We start from the raw sequence: 23,310 nt of genomic DNA, 5'->3' as shown, positions 1-23,310 counted from the left end.
CCTTCCTCAGGGTGTCAGACTGGAACCCTCTTATTAGAAATGTAAAAAAAATTGGTTACTACATGGCTATTTCATCTCACACATAACCCGTTCCCTTTTTTATTCTCCTTCAGTGGCCTTCACTCCCTCCCTAGTCCCCTTGTCCTTCAGTCTTGTTTACAGGTTTTTATTACATGTCTGCAACTTGTGTTTTTAAATTTTTATTGACTGTGTGTTTTAAACTATTTAGTTGCACCCTGTGTGCAATTGGCAAGTGTTATCAAGTGTGGACAATCAATATATAAAGTAAAACCGTGCTGCTCTAAAAATACATTTGTTAAAGCCAAATAACATGTGATTTTTACAGTTAATATTCATTATTTGAAATAATAGGCCTGACAAAATGCTATGAGACCATTGCCTATCTCCCTGCTCCCTTGACTCCTGCCCATCAAAGAGTGTAACAAGCTAGCAGGAGCCTATAGAAGGGACTATAAAAATCGTGAACTCCTCTCTTTCTAATGGGCAAGTCTGCTTGAAAGTTACCAGCTAGTATCTAACATCCCATTTCTAGGAAAAATTATAGAAAAAAACAGTCTGTGTTCAACTTAGTGATTGGCTATAAACCAGAAACTGGCTAGATCCAAGTCAGTCTGGATTCAGATCCAGTTATGAAATGGAAACGGTCCTCATATCCCTACTAGATGATCTTCATAGAACCGAGTCAGGGGATTTGCATTGGTGTTTATACTGCTGGATTTCTCAGCAGCTTTTGACACTATGGACCACAATATTATGCTAGTACTATTATTACTACTACTTATCATTTCTAGACATACGCAGTGCTGTACACTGAACATGTAAGAGACAGTCCCTGCTCAACAGAGCTTACAATCTAATCAATACAGACAAACACAACACATAAGGGATAAGGTGGGAATTATGAAACAAACATGGGTACTAAACAAGTGAATAAGAGTTTGGAGTTAAAAACAGTCTCAAAAAGGTAGGCTTTTAGCCTAGATTTGAAGACAGCCAGAGCTAGAGCTTGACGTACTGATTCAGGAAGTATATTACAGGTGCTGCCCGGTTACTGCTAGGTTAGCACAGAAGCTCTTACCGGCTCCTAAATAAGAGGCAGTAAGGGCTCTCTTCGAAAATGGCTGTGCGGAAAGTATTACACTTACAAAATTCCCATTTCTATTTTTTTTTAAAGTCCTGCGGTAAAAAGAAGCCTCAGTACATGGTAAATTCACATGCCGATGCGACCGCAGGGCCCTTTTTACCACAGCTTTGTAAAAGGGGCCCCATGTGAGTTAGACATGCTGTTTATAGAACAGTGCCTAGCACATACATGTGTAACTGCCAATTATTGGAGCCAATCATAAACTAGTCACGCTATTGGTGCCTGGATTTGGACGCTGGCTTATAGAATTGCCTTTTGTGTCTTTACAAGCAGTTCACAAACCTTTCAAAGGACTGGATAGCTCGTTATTGAGAACTGTACACCTCTCATTTCTTTTCTTGCTTTCCATTACTCCCCCTACCTCAGTGGTCATAGGTATGATACTAAAAGGAGAACCTCCCTCTAATATCTTCAGATTTCCCAAATAGCTTGTCATTACAGTGACAGCCAGTCAAGGGCCCAGTAGTTGGGTGATAATGAGTTGTCACTTCACTCCAGAGTCAGGAATGATGAACGTCCTTCCCTGGTGTTAGTGGGATGGACAAAGTATGGTTGGGATGCATTGGGGGAGTTGCAGTAGTGCAAATGGACCAGCTGTGGAGTTATTGGAGATGGAGAGTATAGGAGATACAGATGAGAGGATAGTTTCTTATTGTTTTATACTTCAACATGTATAAAGAAATAATTCTTTCATGAATTGAAATAAAGAACCATCCCTTCTAAATGTAGCTTATTTTCTAATACTGCATGCTAAAGATGTTATTGCATTTTGGTATGGCCTCCAAATATTTTCTAACAAGGGCCGGGTTGCCCAGAGCCAGTCTGAGTGGAGTGCTGCCACAGGGCCTCGCTGTTCTAACTATGGAGGAGAACAGAAGCAGCAGTTTGGAGTGGCATTTGAGGGTGATTTGCCTTAGGAAATGATTCTGGCAGACAGGCTCCTGAAGAGGCTGGCATTGGCGAAACAGATGGCTCTGTAGAGCTCAGTGAGCCCTGATAAGTTTGCCTTTGTAAGTTGTTAAGCTATTAAGGGCTCCTTTTACCAAGCTGCGGTAAAATGGGCCATGCAGTGGTGTCGGCGCATGGATTTGCTGCGTGCTGATGCCCCTTTTTACCACAGCGTGCAAAAGGAGTTCTTTAAAAATGAAAATGGCCATGTGGTAAGTTAAGCACTTGCTGAGCGGCCATTTCCTGATCCCTTACTGCCTCCTATTTAGGAGGGGGTAAGAGCTTCCAAACTAACCTGGCGGTAATCAGGCATCCCCTGGTGCTAAACCAGGAAGCCAGGTAAGCCCCTGGTGCTAAAAAATACAAATATTTTCAGAGTACCGGAAATGGAACGCAAATCACATTGGAAATACTACCAGGCTCCTGCGGTAGCCCAGCAGCAGGGCCAATTTGCTGCATGCCATTACCACGTTTGCCCTTCCGCGGCTTTTTAAAAGGTTCCATAAATGTTTTAAGATTTGCACTGATTGAAAACGTATAAAAGAGATTAGCCACAGGGACTTTTAGATAATGAAAATAAACAGTTGTAATGACGAAAGTAAGTGATTATGATGGTGAATTTATTGTGAGGCTTGTAAGATGCCTAATATTGGGCTATTAAGTCACTGAGGTCTTTTCCCCTAAAAGAAAGAATAATGGTGGGAAAATTATGATTATTTTTATACATTACTAACATGAGCAATACCATTCTTGGAACCAGAAATCACGCTTTTGAATCATCTGGAACTATTTTTAGTGGCAATGTCCCTGACCTTCAGGAAACCCAATAGGATACAACTAGGTCCATTCAGAATGATGAACCTGAAATAAGATTTGCAGTGGTATATATCAGAGTTTCAAAGATATGCCACACATCTCTCATAGAGTAAGCCAGCATGCTATTACCACTTAGAGTATATCCAGTAAGCAACAGTAAGAACAAGGTTGGCATATTTGACCTATCAGAAACTTGGAGTCTTTCAATAAGATCATCAGACACCTCACTGATCAGTGACGTGACATAAGAAAAAGCATGGTATTCTAACTAATACCAGACCCACTTCAGGATCATCTTTATTACAACACGAACAATGGCTTATGATTTCTGCTAGAATTACATACACAATTCTAACTTTGGTACATAAAACAAGACAGAAATGCCCCTCTTTCTATTTTGCCTTCTTATACTCTCTATGCCTCAATGTTTGCTTCGATAATCCTCTTAATCACTCTTGGTGATACCTTCATATCATCAACTGTGCTTCAAATCAATGCACTCATCTATTTTCTCAGTAGTTGTACGATCCCTGTAGAACTACATGTGGATTCTCTTTAGAACAAACTTCCAATACATCTTCATCAAGATTCCTCATAGTAACATAGTAAATGACGGCAGATAAAGACCTGAACGGTCCATTAAGTCTGTGCAGACCCAAGTTTGATTTGTCCTTGCTCATTCTCAGGGCACAGATCATAGAAATCTGCCAAGCACTGTTCTTGTACTAAAAGTTCTGAAGCTAATGTTGAAGCCCCTTAAATTCACACTCCAGCCCATCCATATCTATTCAGTTACGATCAGGGCATAGATGTAAAAGTCTGCCCAGCACCAGTTTTGCTTCCCAATTACCAGCGTCACCACCAAATTTCCGCTAAGATTCCATGCACCCATTCCTTCTAAACAGGATTCCTTTGTGTTTATCCCATGCATGTTTGAATTCCATTACCAGTTTCATCTCTACCACCTCCTGTGGGAGAGCATTCCAAGTATCTACCACCCTTTCTGTGAAAAAATACTTCCTGTCATTACTCCGGAGTCTGCCCCCCTTCAACCTCAATTTGTGTCCTCTAGTTCTACCACCTTCCCGTCTCCGGAAAATGGTTTGTTTGCAGATTAATACCTTTCAAATATTTGAACATCTGTATCATGTCACCCCTGTTTCTCCTTTCCTCCAAGGTATACATGTTCAGGTCATCAAGTCTCTCCTCATACAGTTTGCAATGCAAATCCCATACCATTTTTTTAGCTTTTCTTTGCACCGCTTCCAGTCTTCTTACATCTTTAGCAAGATATGGCCTCCAAAACTGAACACAATACTCCAAGTGGGGCCTCACTAACAACTCACTAACGTAGAGGGGCATCAACACCTTCTTTCTTCTGCTGGTTAAACTCCTCTCTATGCAGCCTAGCATCCTCCTGGCCACAGCTGTCGCCTTGTCACATTGTTTCTTTACTTTCATATCCTCTGACACCAACACCCCAAGGTCTCTCTCCTGAGTCGAGCTTAATCTCTCCTCTCCTATCCGGTATCTCTCTTTTGGGTTTCTGCATCCCAAGTGCATCAGTCTGCACTTCTTGGCATTACATTTTAACTCTGTAACCAAATACTGGGTAAATCTCTTAACCGGTTTCTATGGTATGAAACCAAGGTAATCCAGAAACCTCAAAGTAAATTTCAAATGAATTTTTAAATACAAAAAAATTCCCCAAAACTAAACAAAAAACAAAACTAAAAAGAAAAAATCAAGCATAAAAATTTAAATGTGAAGGATGCTCAGTTTTGTAGTGCATTACACAGACCGGACTTAGATAGTTGTAATGACACCTAATCCCACATCATAGCACCGTATTCCAACCCTTCCGTCCTGTTATTCCAAACATTTGTTTTACATCTTTCAAGAGCAAAAAAGTACAAAAATACGGAAATAGAGTTAACTTATCTTGAGGTGCTGTGGTAATTCACACCCAGAAGGCGTGGCCTTCACGGTCAACAATCCAGTGTGTGCAATGCACTTTCTTTTGCTGTGCTTCCAAGTGAGTCTAATTCCCAAACATTACAAATCCATAAGTCCAAAACCATGTAAATTGAATTCCAAAAGTCATGCGCTCAATCCTCAATTACAAAGTTTTCTATCCTCTGGATTGTTGACACACAAGAAGGATGTTTAGGCTTCAAAATTCTACTCCTACTGTGGTCAAGTAGGGCTCAGACTCCTGGCATTCATTAGTAGAAATCTTGCACATATTGATGCTGCCATGTACTTTCATTTTTAATGACTCTATTTGGATGGATAGTGAGGTTGCTGCAATAATATGATACATTTTGTTATTATTGCAATGTATTAAAATTGAACTTTATCATGTCCAATGGTAGGCTTTGCTATTCTTGAAATTCAGTGCGTGTTGTGATCATGCTTACCCAATACAATATAAATGTAGGAATTCCAAATTCCTTGTCAGCATGGTTACTTAGGGCTTCTTTTACAAAGCTACGCTACCGATTCCCAAGCGGCAAATGAGAGGAAGCCCTTAGGAATTGAATGGGCTTCCTCTCATTTGTAGCACCGAGAATCGGTAGTGTGGCTTTATAAAAGAAGCCCTTAGGGAAAAGAGAGCTTGGACATATAGAGATGTGGGAAAGATTGGCTAGGACATCCACATTCTAGAACTCACTTTCAGAAGGGCTGCCAGAGGATTGGGTTAACATTGATTCCACAATGGTATAACATTAGTTTAATTATTAAATGTATCTGTAAATTCCTATAGACTGGTGGTTCTCAACCAAATCCTTGGGACATACCTACTCAGGTTTTCAGGATATCCATACTAAATATGCATGAAGTAGATTTACATACAATAGAGGTAGTGTATATAAATTTATCTCATGTATATTCATTGTGGTTATCCTGAAAACTTGACTGGTTGAGTGTATCCCAAGGACTGGGTTGAGAGCTCCTGCTGTGGACTGTGGTACATTTATCTAAGCTAGCTGCACAGTTAGATGCAGTATTTATGAATTTTCACTTTGATTTTACAGGTGTGCCAATTAGTCTCACAAATATAACTTAACGTCACATATTTGTTATGCAAATATTCTCTAAATTTAATCAGTGTGGCTCTTGGTGAACTTTGGCACATTATTTTTGCTAATTAAAGCACATTATAATAAACTTTGTGAATTAAAACATTAATTGTTACAAAATTCCTAAGGGAATATTAAAAATATTGAAAACTGATCTGCTGTGTTATGTTTTCCTGTGAAACTATTTGCAGTGTTCTAGCTGCCTTGAAAAATGTTTACGCAATAAAGCCTAGAAGTGAATACAATTAAATGCATGCCCACAGTGAAAGCAGGTGTTAGTATAGTTTCTTTTAAATTACTACAAAAATATGCAGTTTTTTGTTTACTATTTTTAAACGAATGAATAAATGAGAATAAACCTGAAAAGCCTTGCGTGCAATCTGTACGTTCTATTGGTCTCTGAAAGAATTCCTTGCAAATTAAGAACTTTCAATCACTATGGAAGTGATTTTAGAAGAGTTATAGGTCATTTTGCTTATGCAAAAAGGATATCTGTGATTGTAAATGATAATTGCCATGTATGTATAAGTGCTGAGCTTATAACCAGCAGTACTAGGGAGGTAATTTTGTAAGTGACCACCTCTGGTTAGGTGCCCCAATGCCATTGGGTCTCAACTCGCTGCATCTAGTCACCCAGATGCCTATACAGATTACTAGCATAACCCATTATCAGGGTACCTAAAGTCTAGGTGCCTGCAATTACACCAGAAATAGACCCAAAGGTGCCAAGGTTGCACATAACTTATACTATTCTGTAAGATACATGTGTAAGTGGCAGCTCCACTCATGCCCCACCCATACTCCATAAGAACATAATCATTGCCATACTGGGACAGATCAAAGGTCCATCAAGCCCTGCATCCTGTTTCTAATAGTGGCCAATCCAGGTTACATGTACCTGGCAAGATCAGAAAAACAGTACAATGTATTTTATGCTGCTTATCCTAGAAATAAGTGGTGGATTTTTCCCAAGTCCATCTTAATAATGGCTTATGGACTTTTCTTTTACGGGTACTTTTACTAAAGTGTGCAGAAAAATGGCCTGTGGTAGTGAGAATGCATGTTTTGGGCACGCACAGAACTATTTTTCACCACACCTACAAAAAATGCCTTTTTTTGCTGAAAATGGATGTGCAACAAATCAAAATTGCTGATCGTCGATTTTGGGTCTGAGACCTTATCGCTAGCCATTGACCTAGCGGTAAAGAATCTAGGCAGTAATTACCTACGCGGGTAAAATGCCATTTGACATGCGTCCGTTACAAGTGCCCGAAAATAAAAAAAAGATTTTTCAGAAATGCGTATCGGACACACACCAAAAATGAAATTACCGTAAGAGCCATGCGGTAGTCGGGCGGTAACTCCATTTTACCATGCATTGGGTGCACATAGACTCTTACGTGGTTAGTAAAAGGGCCCCTTAGGAAGTTATCCAAACCTTTCTTAAACCCTGCTAAGCTAACTGCTTTTACCACATTCTCTGGCAATGAATTCCAGAGTTTAATTACATGCTGACTGAAGAAAAATTTTCCCCGATTTGTTTTAAATTTACTACTTTGTAGCTTCATTGCATGCCTCCTAATCTTAGTATTTTGGGAAATAGTAAACAAGCGATTCACATCTACTCCATCCTTCTGTATACCCCCTTTGCTTATAGTTACCATGCCACTTAGATGCACTCTTACTAAAAAGTGCTAAAGGGAATATTGACATTTTTTGTGTATATGTGCATTCATGTGTGCATCAGTATCAGAATTCTGTACATTTATGTGTGTAATGCAGGCATAAATGTAAGCACCCTGCTAAAGAATTGCTTTCTACATTTATTTGCTCTGGCATGCAGAAATGTAAAGTATGCTTGTTCTGTACACGGTTGAGGCAGCTAGCTGCACAGTTACAAGCATATGTAGTCCATATGCTAGCAGCAATATGTAATAGGCATATACCTCACAATCAACAGGCAATCCTCTCACCGTTCAATAGTAGCACATTGAAATTACTATAAGTAAAAAAACACAACACGAAAGGAAAAATCCTCAATGAGCAACACTGCCAATGTTCTGCTGTGGTTAACTATTGGCCACAATATTATCACTGGCATAAAATAGCTCTCAAGTGGTTATTTACTTTTATTTTTCTTTACTATTGTTTTTCTTCACTCAATTTAAAGAGCCTGTTTTAGGCCTATTTTAAAAATAAAATAGCCATTCTGTAATCACTGCCGCAACTGCTCGACGATGGCCAGCATTTCATTTATTTAGTTAGTTAGGCAGGCATTTGTATCCCACACTTTCCCGCCCATGGGCAGGCTCAATGTGGCTCACATTAGTTCAAAAAGGCTAACAGCAGTATAAAAGGACACTTCAATCTAGTAATAGACAGACACATTAAGAGTGAGGTAGTTGGTGGGGAGAGACAGAGGGAGAGAAGTGAGAGAGGAGGTAAGGAATGCAGTATGGTCGCACAACATAATGGGTCAGAAAACATTAAGGCAGTGCGGAGCTGCAGTGTAAGCTGTCTTGAATAAAGCAGTCTTCAGGGAGATTCTGAAAGCCTGTTGTTCGGAGGTAGCTTTTACTGAGTTTGGTAAACCATTCCACAAACGTGCACTGATGTAGGGAAAGGTAGATGCGTGGCTGGTTTTATACTTGAGGCCATTGCATGTGGGGTAGTGGAGATGTAAATAGGATCGGGAAGATTCGCTCAAGTTACTTGGTGGCAAGATGATAAGATTATCCATATAAGCTGGAGCTTCGCCGTGAAGGATTTTGTGCACCAGGGCACAAATTTTGAATGTTATACGTTCCTTGACAGGTAGCCAGTGCAGTTTTTCTCGTAGTGGCCTGGAGCTGACAAACTTCGATTTACCGTAGATCAATCTTGCAGCGGTATTTTGGGCAGTCTGTAATTTTTTAAGAAGCAGTTCCATGCACCCTGCATAGATACCATTGCAGTAATCAAGATGACTCAAAACAAGAGACCGCACTAAATTGCAAAACACTTCTCTAGGGAAGAAAGGTTTTATACGCTTCAGTTTCCAAAGAGAGAAGAATGCTTTTTTCACGGCTGCATTAGTGTGATCTACTCCTAGAATTTTCAGAGACGTAGAGATTGGCAGGTCAAACCCAGGTGCAGTTAAGGTGGTAGGATTGTACTTGTTGTAAGGTGATGTGAGTAGAAGGCAATGAGTTTTCTCTGTGTTGAGCTTCAATTTAAAGGAATTCGCCCAGGCACGTACAGTTTGTAACCCAATGCTGATGTTGGCAGCTATTTCAGCTTTTTTTGAAAGGAATGTAGATGGTGATGTCATCCGCATAAATGAACGGTTGGAGACCAAGTTTAGAAAGAGCTGCAGCTAGAGGAATGAGCATCAAGTTAAACAGTGTAGGAGAAAGCGGTGAACCCTGTGGTACACCACAGACAGCTGGCCAAGAAGGTGATAAACTGCCTCCGGAGATGACTCTGTAGGTTCTGGTGGTCAGGAAGCCCTTCAACCAATTCAGTACATTGCCACTGGTCCCGAAATAATCAAGGAGATGCAGTAGAATAGTGTGGTTCACCATGTCAAAGGCATTTGACATGTCAAACTGCAGCAATAGAATGCTGTTCCCGACAGCTATCTCCCGCTTAAAGTTTGAGAGTAGCGTGACGAGCACCTTTTCTGTACTATGGAGAGGCGGAAGCCTGACTGCGATTCATGGAAGATGTGGAACTTTTCCAGGTACTCATTGAGTTGCTTATGCACCATGTTCTCCATCAGTTTCACAAACAACGGGATCGATGCTGTTGGCCGGTAGTTGGTGATTTCCTTGCTACTTTTCTTGGCGTCTTTTGGGATGAGGGTGAGAAGAATGTTTCCAGAGGCTTCAGGGAAGACACCGCTACTAAGCATAAAGTTAAGATGCTGAGTCAGATCAGAGATGAAGCAGGGAGGAGCACATTTAAGTAGATAGTTTGGGCAAATATCCAATTTGCAATATTTACTGGAAAATCTGCGTAGTTCCCGTTAAACAGTCAGCTGTAAGAGGAGTAAAGAGTGCCGCAACTGCTCGACGATGGGCAGCATTTCATCCACCTGCTTCAAGGAGATGCGGTATTTTGAGTGCTAAGAGAGCTCGGCTTACACCACTGCTACTGGCTATCATATATACGTAACAAACCTTTCCTATTGTTATCAACTCACACATAAATGTGAGCAAACTTTTTGTTTGATTCTAGAATTTGGTGGAGAGTTTGAAGGATAAATTTTGTTAACTTCTTTGGCATTCAAAATCACCTCCAAATATATAACTTCTGTAGGACTGCTCCTTAGTCAGCAACCCACAGATCTACAGCTTTCCAAAGTCTACCACTCATACATACAAATGGTGCTATGTACAAATATTGAGAGATTTTTATAATTTTTTTTCTGAATATAAAGTCTATTTAACACATAGAATAGACGTCTTATAAAATTGCAAGGTAGAATATGGCATTCATTTTCGAAGCAGATGGATGTCTCAAAATGGCCCAAAAAAAGTCGATCCGCCAAAAATGTCCAAATCACAATTTTCAAATGGCAGAACTTGGACATTTTAGACTGCAGTTTGACCAAATAGCATGGGGGCATGTTGAAGACGTGTTTTGGGCAGGACTAGGGCAGGCCCAAAATTAGGATGTCTATCAGCAATTAATGGAACTGGAAGAAACGTCCATAGCAAAAAAGAAAGATTTTTTTCTAGACCTGTTTCATTTACCTCCAGGGTATAAAAGGTGCCCTGATTGAGCAGCTGACTACTGTATGGATGAAGGCATGACTGCTCCTTCATCTTCCAGTGGTTACTGACCCCCTTCCACCTCCTTAAGAAGTGAAAGTGACAATTGACATTAGCTTCAGGTATTATGGCCATTCCTAATCGAGCAGCAATTGTAATGCGTAACCTAGTGGTCAGTATAGTGGACTTTGAACAATGGAACCCAGGTGTAACTCCCACTTTAACTCTTTTATTTCTGTACAAATATGTGAGCCCTCTTGGAATATAGAAATACCTACTGTACCCGAATTTATGACACCTGAAAGTGTGATGGCTTTTGAAGTGGTGTACCTTTAGGAACAGTTGGTTTTTATTTGTTCCTGAAGGACTCACAATAACATATAATGGAATTAAGGTGGGATTTGTACTTGGATCCTGTTGTTTAAAGTCCACTGCACTAATTATTAGGCTGTCCCTCTGCTCTGCAGGGATGTCTGTGTGGCCATTTTTGTACAAATGATGCCAGACATATGTTTTTGTGCCTGCTTTTTTGGTGTTCATGTTTTTGACATTCCATTTTGGAAAATAGCTGTTCATTGTTGATGTTTTCCACACAAGAACTTCCTTTTCAAGTATTTTCGAACAGGAAATCCCACATTTTTCATGTTTGAAAATGGCTGTGAGATGGATTTTGTGGGATGTTTTGAGCAGGACATCCAAATTCTGACTTGGACATTCTTTCAAAAATACAGTCTCTATGTGCAGAGGTATACACAATGATAAGATGGAATGAACTTATATGAACGCCGCATGTTCGCATTCCTAGGAGCATGGTTTGGTAGTAGCATGGACTGTGTTGTGATGTACACGTGTTCAGTATGTAAAATATGTGAATACATATGTAGAATACATTAGGGGCAGCAGAACTTCCTTTTGTTTAAGGAGGACCAGTCTACATTTTATAACTATCTGTATGTTTCTATGTATTCAGCAAAAAACAACAACAACAACAACAAAAAAACCAAGGACTGGCCTACAGTAGGATATCCAACAGAAATCTAGGACTTGGTTTGCATCTGACAAGAAATATCTGTTCTGACCTGAAGGACAGGAGTTTTAGCTCCCCAAAATAGTCAAATAAGGGCCCATTTTATATAGAACATTGAAATTGTAATTCAAATGTCCAGGTTGAGATGTGCTAATTCTGGCCATATTTTAAAAAAAGGTTCTGTCTAATGTGGAGCTGTTTGTACAATACCTATAAGAAGAAGCAGGAGTGCATATAGATTTATTAGCATGCACAGCAGAAGCAGCCCTTTTACAGATGTGCATTTGGATAAAATAAGCAACTTGAACTTGAACTTCACATAGAGAAGACTGCAATTTCACATCTTCCACATAGAGGCAACAATCTCGAAATTTCCACATCTAAATGGCACTACTTTCACATGTACTGTCCGATTTAACAAACCTAGACTTATAATTCTGCCATTTAAGTAGTAAGGCCACAATTATTATTTTTCTTCATTTTGAAGACAAAGAAATGGAAAAATAACTGAAAATTATTCCCTTGAACTCCCATGTAAAGGCCTGGCTGAAACTAGCACTATTTAAAAATCTGTGCATGCCTCTGAGAAGCATTTGAAACCCTGTAGGGAAAACATTCCCCATAAACATGTATTTCCTTTGTAAAATAGAAAACAACTTGTACATTTCTCTTTCCTGCTTGCTCACACATTAAAATCATGAGGGATCTAGAGGCTCTGAAAATAAGATTCCAGCCAAACCTGCTGCAGCAGATATGCCAGCAACTGGCATGAGAAACTACATTGGCTCCCACTCAAGGAACGTATCACCTTTAAGGTATGCACCTTGGTCCACAAAATCATCTACGGGGAAGCCCCTGCATACATGTCTGACTTAATAGACCTGCCACCCAGAAACGCTAAAAGATCATCCAGAACCTTCCTCAATCTCCACTTCCCTAATTGCAAAGGCATAAAATACATAGTATTGCATGCAGCAACCTTCTCTTATATGAGCACGCAGTTCTGGAATACACTACCACGCAACCTGACAATGATCTACGAATTAACCGACTTCCGCAAACAACTGAAGACTCATCTCTTCGAGAAAATTTATTGTAAGGATCAAAACACATGAAGTCCATACATACTAATAGAAATGCATCAATACACTCCCTTCTGAACTACTCTCACCCCGCATTATCACCACACTTCAAACTCCAACCACAGATACAATGTTATACTATGTTCTCTTGAAATTGTTCTATCGCCTATCTTTTTCCCACTGTAACTTCACATGGTTTCCATGCCCTCACGATTTTTGACTTGACTTTGTCTTCCCATAACTCCTCACAATGTAACCCATAATCGTATTGTAACAATGTTTTTTCATCCTTCACAAGGTATTGTAAGCCACACTGAGCCCGCAAATAGGTGGGAAAATGTGGGATACAAATGCAATAAATAAATAAATAAATAAATACATAAAATGTGGGCATCTCTCATGCCAATAAGGGCAGAAAAGTATTACCAGTACAAGCCCAGGCTATTAGAAGCATGTTTACATTACCTTGGTCCATGTTGACATGGGAGAAGGCAGTGGTCAATGTAGACCCAGTCATGCAGCAGCATGATCAATGGCACACATGGAAGTGGTATCCCCTGCTCTATGAGTCATAGGCAGGGGTGTGCTGGTAAATTGTTAACAGGGGGCTCTCTCTCGCCAGCAAAGTAAAAGAGAATTCAGGAGGGGCCCAAGCCCACATTTTGGGATCCATTTGTTAAAGTAGCCATGGAGAACCGGCTCCCAAAATTCTTAAAAACTTAACAAACGGCTCTCGAGAGCCTGTGAGAGCCTGCTCCAGCACACCACTGGTCATAGGCAACACATTATTAGGAATGTGAAATAATAACTGTTCAATGGCTGGAAACTACAACATTTCCAGCTTAAAACATACCACCTTCCATGAACCTTGCACTGTTGAGTGCCTTTCCATGGTAGGTGCCAGTCAGGCATATGCCTTCAGATTGATCACCTGGAAGGAATCCACTAATTACTCAGTTTCATGGGGGAACCTTGGCAAGTATCTTACACCATAGCCATTGCAGCTAGGGATAGGTAGCATCATGGCAGTGGACCATAATGTGTGTCCACTGCCACACTACTGATTCCATTGTACAACACTAACCAGTGCCTACCTATAACACTTCCATTTTTGGCTATACATTCAGTGGACTTCAGAACCATTGAGCAGTTTTATATAGCCATCCAAATCCCTCTTCCTCTTCCTTATTTTCAGTACTGGAACCACTGTCTGACCAAAGCCACATCTTGCCCTCCATATTGAGCCCATAACCAGACAAACACCACTGTTGATTTGGCTTCTAGTGGCTACCACCTAAATGGCCAGCTCTTCAAAATCTCATGAATTTCTCCACAGATTCAAAACTATATAAAGAGGAAAGGTCCCACTGAACTTTCTTTCTGAGAATTTATGAGAGAAGAGGACATTTCTCTGGTAAATGAACACTATTTTGCTTTGTGACCATAAAGATTGGGGTTTAAAGGAAGAATTGTAGGTTAGTGATAGGCAGAATAAAAATATAAAAAGCAAATTTTATCAACTAATTTCCATAGTCTTTTCCCCTTAGTTTTAAAACTTGAACTTGTACCACAGCATTAACAGATAGAATCTAGCAGGCACTGCAGGATCCTCTAGGGAGATGGGCGTCCTTCTCTCAGGGTCGCCCAAATCGGCATAATCGAAAGCCGATTTTGGGCATCCCCAACTGCTTCCCGTCGCGGGGACGTGTCGGAGGTGTAGTGAAGGCGGGACTGGGGCATGCCTAACAGATGGGCGTCTTTGAGCGAAAAAAGAAAGGCGTCCCTGACGAGCACTTGGCCGACTTTACTTGGTCCATTTTTTCTTACGACCAAGCCTCAAAAAGGTGCCCGAACTGATCAGATAACCACCGGAGGGAATCGGGGATGACCTCCCCTGACTCCCCCAGTGGTGACTAACCCCCTCCCACCCTGAAAAAAATCAACTTTAAAAACTTTTTTTGCCAGCCTCAAGTATCATACTCAGGTCCATCGCAGCAGTATGCATGTGTCAGGGGGGGGGGGGGGGGGAGGTGTGTGTGTCTCCGGAGGCATAGCGAAGGCATGGATGTCCTTCTTTCAAACATTTTGGACATCGTGAACTGCCCCCCCACAGGGATGGCCAAATTTAAAGGGAGAGGAGTGGCCTAGTGGTTAGAGCACTGGTCTTGCAATCCAGAGGTGGCTGGTTCAAACCCCACTGCTGCTACAGATGATCCAAAAACCAAATCTCTATATATAAAACGCACCTCCAACATTCTAAATCTGTGGTGGTGTAGATCAAAGTTTGCCCATGAGTGCCCTGCCCTCGCGTCCTGCAGGCAGACAGGCGGAGGGAGACAGCCAGCCAGCCAACACACTCTCACACAGACAGCCTCACTCTATGTCTCACACACTCACACATTCACTCTGTCTCTCTCACACAGTCACTATCACACACACTCTCTCAAACATACACACTATGATGAAAACCTTGCTAGCGCCCATTTCATTGGTCTTGGAAATGGGCCTTTTTTACTAGTAAATAAATAAAGGGGCTGTCAGAGGCATAGCAAAGACATGGATGTCCTCACAGAAACATTCACATTTTGGAAGTCCTCAACTGCCCGTCGCAGGGACGGAGGCATAGCAAAGGCGCCTAGCACTTGAATGTCCTTCACCCATACTCAAAAAAAAAATGTCCCTGACTAGCATGTGGACGTTTTCACCTAGACTTGTGTTTTGTTAAGGTTGTAGGCGGCAATGTATTTAAGGTTGTAGTCGGCTATTATACACATAGCTTGTCTGGGTGTATGAAACCGTCTTTGGCATGCGCAGAGCAGCCACGCATAACGCTTGGCTGCTCTGCACTGGCTTCCCCTCCTTAGGAAGGAAATCATGTGCAAATGAGCTAACAGCGAGCAGCTCATTTGCATGCGATTTCCTTCATGCATGCCCGTTCCTTTCTGAATCGCTAAGGGATCAGTAAGGGAAGGGCTTTTTCCGTTCAGTTAGTGCATCAGTTAGTCCACTGCAGTGCCCCCTAGAGTGCCCGGTTGGTGTCCTGGCCAGGGGGACTAGTGCATTATGAATGCTGGCTCCTCCCACGACCAAATGAGTTGGATTTGGTCATTTTTGAGATGGACGTCCTCAGTTTCCATTACCGCCAAAAACTGGGGAAAACCATCTCTAAGGTCGACCATCTCAACATTTAGGTCGACCACCTCTAAGGTCGACCTAAATTATGAGATTTGGGCATCCCCGACCGTATTATCAAAACAAAAGATGGCCGCCCATCTTGTTTCGATAATACGGGTTCCCCTCCCCTTAACGGGGACATCCTGCGAGGAAGCCCTCAGGAACACTTGGGCACCCTGTTTGATTATGCCTCTCTCTGTCTTCCATTGATTCTTTGTTGGAATATATTTGTAAATATTTCGATTATTTTTTACAACTGTTGGTTATACAACTTCCTTCATATTTTCAAGACACTTCTCATTTTTTTAAAAGTATTTGCAGGTCTGCAAAATATAAAGCACATACTATTTTGTTTACTTTAGATATATTTTCATTAATAAGTAATATGTAATTAATCTTTAAATCATAGTAACATAGTAGATGACGGCAGAAAAAGACCTGCATGGTCCATCCAGTCTGCCCAACAAGATAAACTCATATGTGCTACTTTTTGTGTATACCTTACCTTGATTTGTACCTGTCCTTTTCAGGCACAGACCGTGTAAGTCTGCCCAGCACTATCCCTGCCTCCCAACCACCAGCCCCCGCCTCCCACCACCGGCTCTGGCACAGACCATATAAGTCTGCCCAGCACTATCCCCGCCTCCCGCCACCGGCTGTGCCACCCAATCTCGGCTAAGCTCCTTAGGATCTATTCCTTCTGAACAGAATTCCTTTATGTTTATCCCACGCGTGCTTGAATTCTGTTATCGTTTTCATTTCCACCACCTCTCGCGGGAGGGCATTCCAAGCATCCACTACTCTCTCCATGAAAAAAATACTTCCTGACATTTTTCTTGAGTCTTCCCCCCTTCAATCTCATTTCATGTCCTCTCGTTCTACCTCCTTCGCATCTCCGGAAAAGGTTTGTTTGCGGATTAATACTTTTCAAATATTTGAACGTCTGTATCATATCACCCCTGTTTCTCCTTTCTTCCAGAGTATACATGTTCAGGTCATCAAGTCTCTCCTCATACGTCTTGTAACGCAAATCCCTTACCATTCTCGTAGCTTTTCTTTGTACCACTTCAATTCTTTTTACATCCTTCGCAAGGTAGGCCTCCAAAACTGAACACAAGCATGATACCAGAAGATTTGAGGTTGGCCAATGTAACACCTAATTTTAAAAAAGGTTCGGAATTATAGACCGGTGAGCCTGACATCAGTGCCAGACAAAATGGTAGAGACTATTAGAAAGAAGAAAATTACAGAGCATATTCATAAGCATGGATTAAAGAGACAAAGCCAACATGGATTTAGTGAAGGGAAATCTTGCCTCACCTATCTATTACATTTCTTTGAAGGGGTGAACAAACATGTGGATAAAGGTGAGCCAGTTGATATTGTGTATCTGGATTTTCAAAGGGCATTTGATAAAGTACCCATGAAAAACAGTGTAAATTGGAGAGTCATGGGATAGGAGGTAGTGTTCTATTGTGGATTAAAAACTGGTTAAAAGATAGAAAACAGAGAGTAAGGTTGAATGGGCTGTGTTGGCACTGCCGCGCAGCAACCCTAGTGTGAGTGTCAGAAAGGGAATATTCCAAGAAGAATCACTATCACCCTTGCTATTCAACATTTCTTCGATCCCCCTAATCTACATCATGAACAAAACAAAATTAGGCTATGAAGTGTCAAAATAGAGTGTTCCTACTTATTGTATAAAGATGATCTAAAGTTTTACAGAAAGCCAAGAGTTGAAATTGAATCACTGCTAAACACAATAAGACATAAAGATGGATTTGGGATTTGACAAGTGTTTGATTATCAGTACATTATTCCTATGATGCTTTGAAAGTAAACGTTGAGGAACATTTATTTATTCAGTGCACTTAATATACAGCTAATTGGCCTAGACATAGGCATCAAAGCAATTTACAAATTAATAAGAAAATAAAAATAGAAGAGGGAGAAAAAAGGACAAAAGGTCATAAGATCAGAAGGTGAGGAAAGAGGAGTGAAGAGAGGTGGTTATGCAGGGGGTGTGGGGAAAAATTCTACAAGGTGGATTTTAAGTGCTTGCTTGAAACAAGCGATGGATATTTGCATTCTGATATGACGTGGAAGGTCATTCCAAAGTTTTGTCCCGAAGTACCTGAATGCAGAATCTCATGATAGTTTGAGTGGAGGATGGAAGGGGTAGGTAGGGTTCTGGTCAGCTGAGCAAAGGCATTGAAGGGGAATAGTGTAAGGGATGAGAAGATTAAGATAGAGGGGAACATAGGGATTTATAAACCAGCAGAAGAATCTTGTATTTGATATGTGTGCCAAGCCTGTGTTCATAGAGAAGGAGGGGAGTGACATAGTCAGAGTGGCTGGAATTGTGGAATAGTTTGACAGCGGTCAGTTGAAAAAGCTGAAGACGTTTTAGTGAATATAGTGCAAGGCTGACGTAAAGAGAGTTGCAATAGTCGAGGTGGAGTATGAGAAGGGCAAAGATAAGGGAGTGAAGCATTTAAGAAGACAGTAATTTTGCTTCAGATATAATCTTATTAGTGAGCCACGTGGATAATCTAATCAAAACCTTTGAGAATGAAAAATTGGTACAGCAAATGAAGTTCAACAAGAGTAGGAAACGGTTACAATTTTGAAAATGATAATAGACCAAAAAACATTTGAACAAAATGAATATTATTACAGATGATTAATATTGAGATTGTTGTTTTCTCAGAGTTCCGGTTATGACTCCTAAAGTTTTTTCCTCTGAAATGATTCCTCTTAGTATATTAATTCAAAAGGAGTGAAGCCTGTGAAACTGGGATTACCTTAATCAGTGGGAATTGGATTAGAGACTCAAGTGTTTGTATTGTTAAATAATTTCTGGTTTTAAAAGAGAACAAAAATGAAACCAGGTGTATTATTTCCACTAATATTGGACAATAAGTATGTTTCCAATGAAATAAATTGATTATACACCGTTGTGGGATGAAGAACCCAACCAGACGATCAATGTGGAATAATGATTCAGATAAATAATAACTGGGGTTAATCAGGTTAATACCAAGTGTTCTTTGTTTACTGTGGTTTAATTGATCTCCTTGTCTTGTTTCACTCTCCCTATTTTGTGGTCTAAGGAAGAGTATAGAATTACCTGATTGAAATAATTATTTTGTGTTATTTTCTCTGTATTTCTGCCAAGTTATTTTAGTGCTTGTAAAATTAAGTTGTTATAAATAAAATAAAAAAAAAAAAAGAAGACAGTAAATTCCGAATTGGCCAAGTTCATTGTTTTGTTGCTTGGGGTTTTGGGTCATGAATTTTTAACTATGGATTGTCCAGGCCTTTCTCAGTTTTTGGGGGTCCATCTTTCAGCTATAGATCTAGATATTTGAGATCTTTTCAGAATAATTTGGAATTTGGGGAGGGGTTTCCTTGAATGAATCACTTAGGCCTACGACCCAAACAACCTGGCATCACTGCAAGAGTTTGGGATGGTCTAGCTACTTGTATAGCTAGACCATCCCAAACTCTTGCAGTGATGCCAGGTTGTTTGAGTCATAGGCCTAAGTGATTCATTCAAGGAAACCCCTTCAACGTCTGAACACACTATCAAAATACTTATCTACGCTCTTATCACCTCACACTTAGATTACTACAACTTGCTTCTTGCAGGTCACTCACTCAGGGCCGTGCCTAGGGTCTCTGGTGCCCCCCTGCAGACTATCAGTTGGCGCTCCCCCCCCCCGTGTGGCACAAGATGGCAAGGCTTACAAGCCTTTCTTGCAAAATACTTGATTGTAAATAATTTTTTATGATTTTTAACCGTGAAAATGATCGCTCACCACTTGCCACACTGACAGGAATTGTCAGCAATATTCTTAGAAAACAAATTGCTATACATTGCAAAATAAGATAGCAGATGTAAATTCTCAAAGTGGACATATTCCAAACAGTAAAATGAAAATAAAATAATTTTTTTCTACCTTTGTTGTCTGGTGACTTTGTTTTTCTATCCATATTGGTCCGAGTCTCTGATTCTGCTGCTCTCTATCTGTTCTCTTAACTCCGTTTCCAGGGCTTCCTTTCCATTTATTTCTTTACTTTCCTCCTTTCCTCTTCATTTCTTGCCCTACATCCATAAGTAAAAGCTGTGTCCTCCTCTGTGGAATTGACTGGAGGAGGTATAACGTGGATCCAGCTTTTGCCTATTTTCTCCATCCATGTGCAGTTTTTCTCCTCTCTTCCCTTTCCCTCATCTCCATCCATGTGCAGTTTTTCTCCTCTCTTCCATTTCCCTCATTTCCATCCATGTGCATCTTTTTTTCTTTCCTCACCTCCATCCATGTCCAGCACTTCTCCTCTCTCATCCCCTCCATCCAAGACCATCATTTCTCCTCTCTCCCCGCCAACTCCTCCATCCATCCTTGTCCAGAGAATCTCTCTTCCCTGCCCTCCCCTCTCATCCATGTCCAGCGATTCTCCTCTCTCCCCTGAACCACATAAAAGCCAGAAACTGTGCAATCTCTGCAGCACTGTTTCAGGCTTGGGCAGACCCAAGTAGACCTTACAGTCATTCCCTTCTGTCATTCTCCATATCTCTCTCACCCAGACTAAGCAGTATATCATCTTTAACTACCAATAGGGTGAGCAGATGCCTTTCTGCCAGGTCATAAAGAACAGAAGCCAGCGCTGGATTCTTTTTTAAGTTCTTTCTCAAAGGCACTTTCTGCACAGACATAAAAAGGTTAATAAATAAAAACAAACAAAATCCATAACCTAAAAACAAACACAAAAAAAGCACTGACTCTAAAGTTTAGCAATTTCATTAAAGCAAAATGTATTTTCACATATCACAAACTCTTCCTATCCAAGCAGAATGTTTTATATTTATTTATTTATTGCATTTGTATCCCACATTTTCCCACCTCTTTGCAGGCTCAATGTGGCTTACAATACATTATGAATGGTAGAGATATATAAGAAATAAACATTTAGTAATTACACACAAAATATTTAGTAATTACACACAAACAAAGCAATCAGATTTTCACTTACCAGCTCTTCAAAGCTAAACTTCCTCTTTAAACCTACTGTTTGAACCATCAGCCAATGAAATGGCTTTTAGCTGTATCTCAGGTTACCTGATAAGATAATTATGCACACATCATTGCAGTCATGCCCTCCTCTCAGTGTACATGCTCAGAAAAAAAACCCCAAAACTTTGAACCACTTACAGATTTTAACAAACAATTACACTATTTATTTTTTATTTCTCCCCAGTCTCACTTGCACACCTCCCTCCAAACCTGTTATCTTTAATTTGAATGTTGTTCACTTAAAATATTCTCACCCGAATGAGAAGTTGTTGCCACACCAAAGACATATATAGCACTGGTTGTATTCTTTTAAGCAACTTCGCAGAGATGTCTGCCTCAGTTAGCACTGCTGGGCTGCCTTCACTTTCTGACGCGGAGAGGGAAGGGCAGGGTGAGAGGAGAATCACAACTTCAGGTAAAAGATTTTGCAAGTGAACGGACCTGGGCGGTGCCCTCCCCCTGCGGTGCTTACCCCGCTTACCGTGTTGGCATGGCCCTGCACTCACTAAACCATCTTCAATTTGTTCAAAATTATGCTACATGACTTATGTTCTGCCAGTGTCACTGCACTCATATTAGCCCTCTCCTCAAGTCACTTCATCAGCTCCCTATCTGTTTCCACATACAGTTCAAACTCCTCTTATTGACTTAAAAGTGCATTCATTCTACAGCTCCTCAGTATCTCTCCTCTTATTTCTCCTTAAATCCCTTCCTGGCTAGCATGGCACCATCTAGCAGTGTGGCTGAAAATGGAAGATGACAGCTCATCTATATGCTTAAGAGCATATTAGTGATATGCTTACACTATAATTTGCTAGGCTGGAAAGGGGACATATCAGTTTAATTATGTAATTTTTCTTTCTGATCAATGATTATAATTGTATGTTAGGATAATAATAAAGTTGTGGCCCTGCTTGCTATAAATATTTGTGTATGTTGAGAAATGGTGGATGAATGCCCATGTTTTTGCTAAAGATCCCATTATTTTCAATAGGAACAATTCACTAAAACATGACTGGTAATACATAGCAAATGGCATTATGGATAATGGCACTTTAGTGAATCAGCCCATGAAAAAATGTTTTTAGCAGGGCTTATTGAAATGTAATGCTGAGTGAGTGGCAGGAATTTGAGTTGGAAATATAATGATGATGTTGAAATACTCTTAGTGCTAGTTTTTCTGCTTGCATGTTTTTATGCTACAGGTTGGCCAGAATGATTCAGCTGAGCAATGCCTGCAACAAAAATCAGGTCAAACAATAAGCTTTGGGAAACAAGAAAGTGAAGAGCATTCAGAGAGTCCTTCCTACTTGGAGGAGTTAGAAAAGCATAGATTCTCCGTATGGTAAGGAATGCATCTGTTTGTGTGTTGATTGAGTGAGATGAATAATTGCAGTCCAGAGGTGTGCGTTGTTAAAAGGTTCTACCTAACACACTCAAAGTTTGCTACCCTAGAGAAATAGAGAGAGAGAGAGAGAGAGAGAGAGAGAGAGAGAGAGATAAAAAGAGAGATGGGAAAAAATGGTGAGAACATACATGGATTTTATTGACATTGATTGCTACATTTTCCTTATGAAAAAATATAACCTACTAGCATGTACCATCATAAAGTGTTGATTCTAGAGTTTGTTCAATATATTTGAGTCCAGAAGGGAGATTGAAATTAAATATCTATTCAGAAAGATTAGCAAATTAAACCAAACTTGTTAGCCAAAACTGAAGCAGAAATTCTGCTAGAGATTGAAAATGCAACAATCCACTCCATATAGTTCACTTCCTTCTTATATATGTATATCCTGATGCTCTACTATATCGCTAAACATCTCTAATACTTTGTACCCTAGAGATGTCCGAGTGGGTGCACACCTGGGAAGCAGTGACCATCAAACGGTTTGGTTTGATATAATGGCTGAAGTGGAGGGCGGCCACTCTAAACTCAAAGTCCTGGATTTCAAGCGTGCTGACTTTAGTAAAATGGGGGAATACCTGAGGCAGGAGATGATGGGCTGGGAGGACAAACATGAAGTGGAAGGGCAGTGGTCCAGGCTGAAAGAAGTAATAAATAGGGCCACGAACCTTTATGTAAGGAGAGTAAATAAAAGCAAGAGAAAAAGGAAACCGATATGGTTCTCCAAGCAAGTGGCTGAAAAAATAAAGGATAAAGAGTTAGCGTTCCAGAAATATAG

General features: G+C 40.4%; 1 protein-coding gene across 1 annotated transcript in view; it reads left to right on the top strand.

Annotated features, from left to right (window-relative positions):
• The window catches only part of LOC115477898, a 289,839-nt gene that overhangs the window by 83,501 nt on the left and 183,028 nt on the right, over positions 1-23,310 (top strand). Inside the window, exon 4 of the mRNA XM_030215065.1 lies at positions 22,330-22,469. Within this exon, the coding sequence (XP_030070925.1) occupies positions 22,330-22,469 (140 nt within the window). The remainder of the gene's footprint in view (positions 1-22,329; positions 22,470-23,310) is intronic.

The sequence above is a fragment of the Microcaecilia unicolor genome, chromosome 1 (assembly GCF_901765095.1).
Source record: "Microcaecilia unicolor chromosome 1, aMicUni1.1, whole genome shotgun sequence".
Classification (NCBI taxonomy): domain Eukaryota; kingdom Metazoa; phylum Chordata; class Amphibia; order Gymnophiona; family Siphonopidae; genus Microcaecilia; species Microcaecilia unicolor.
Note: the sequence above shows the minus strand (reverse complement) of the source record. Positions and strands in the feature narration are given on the sequence as shown.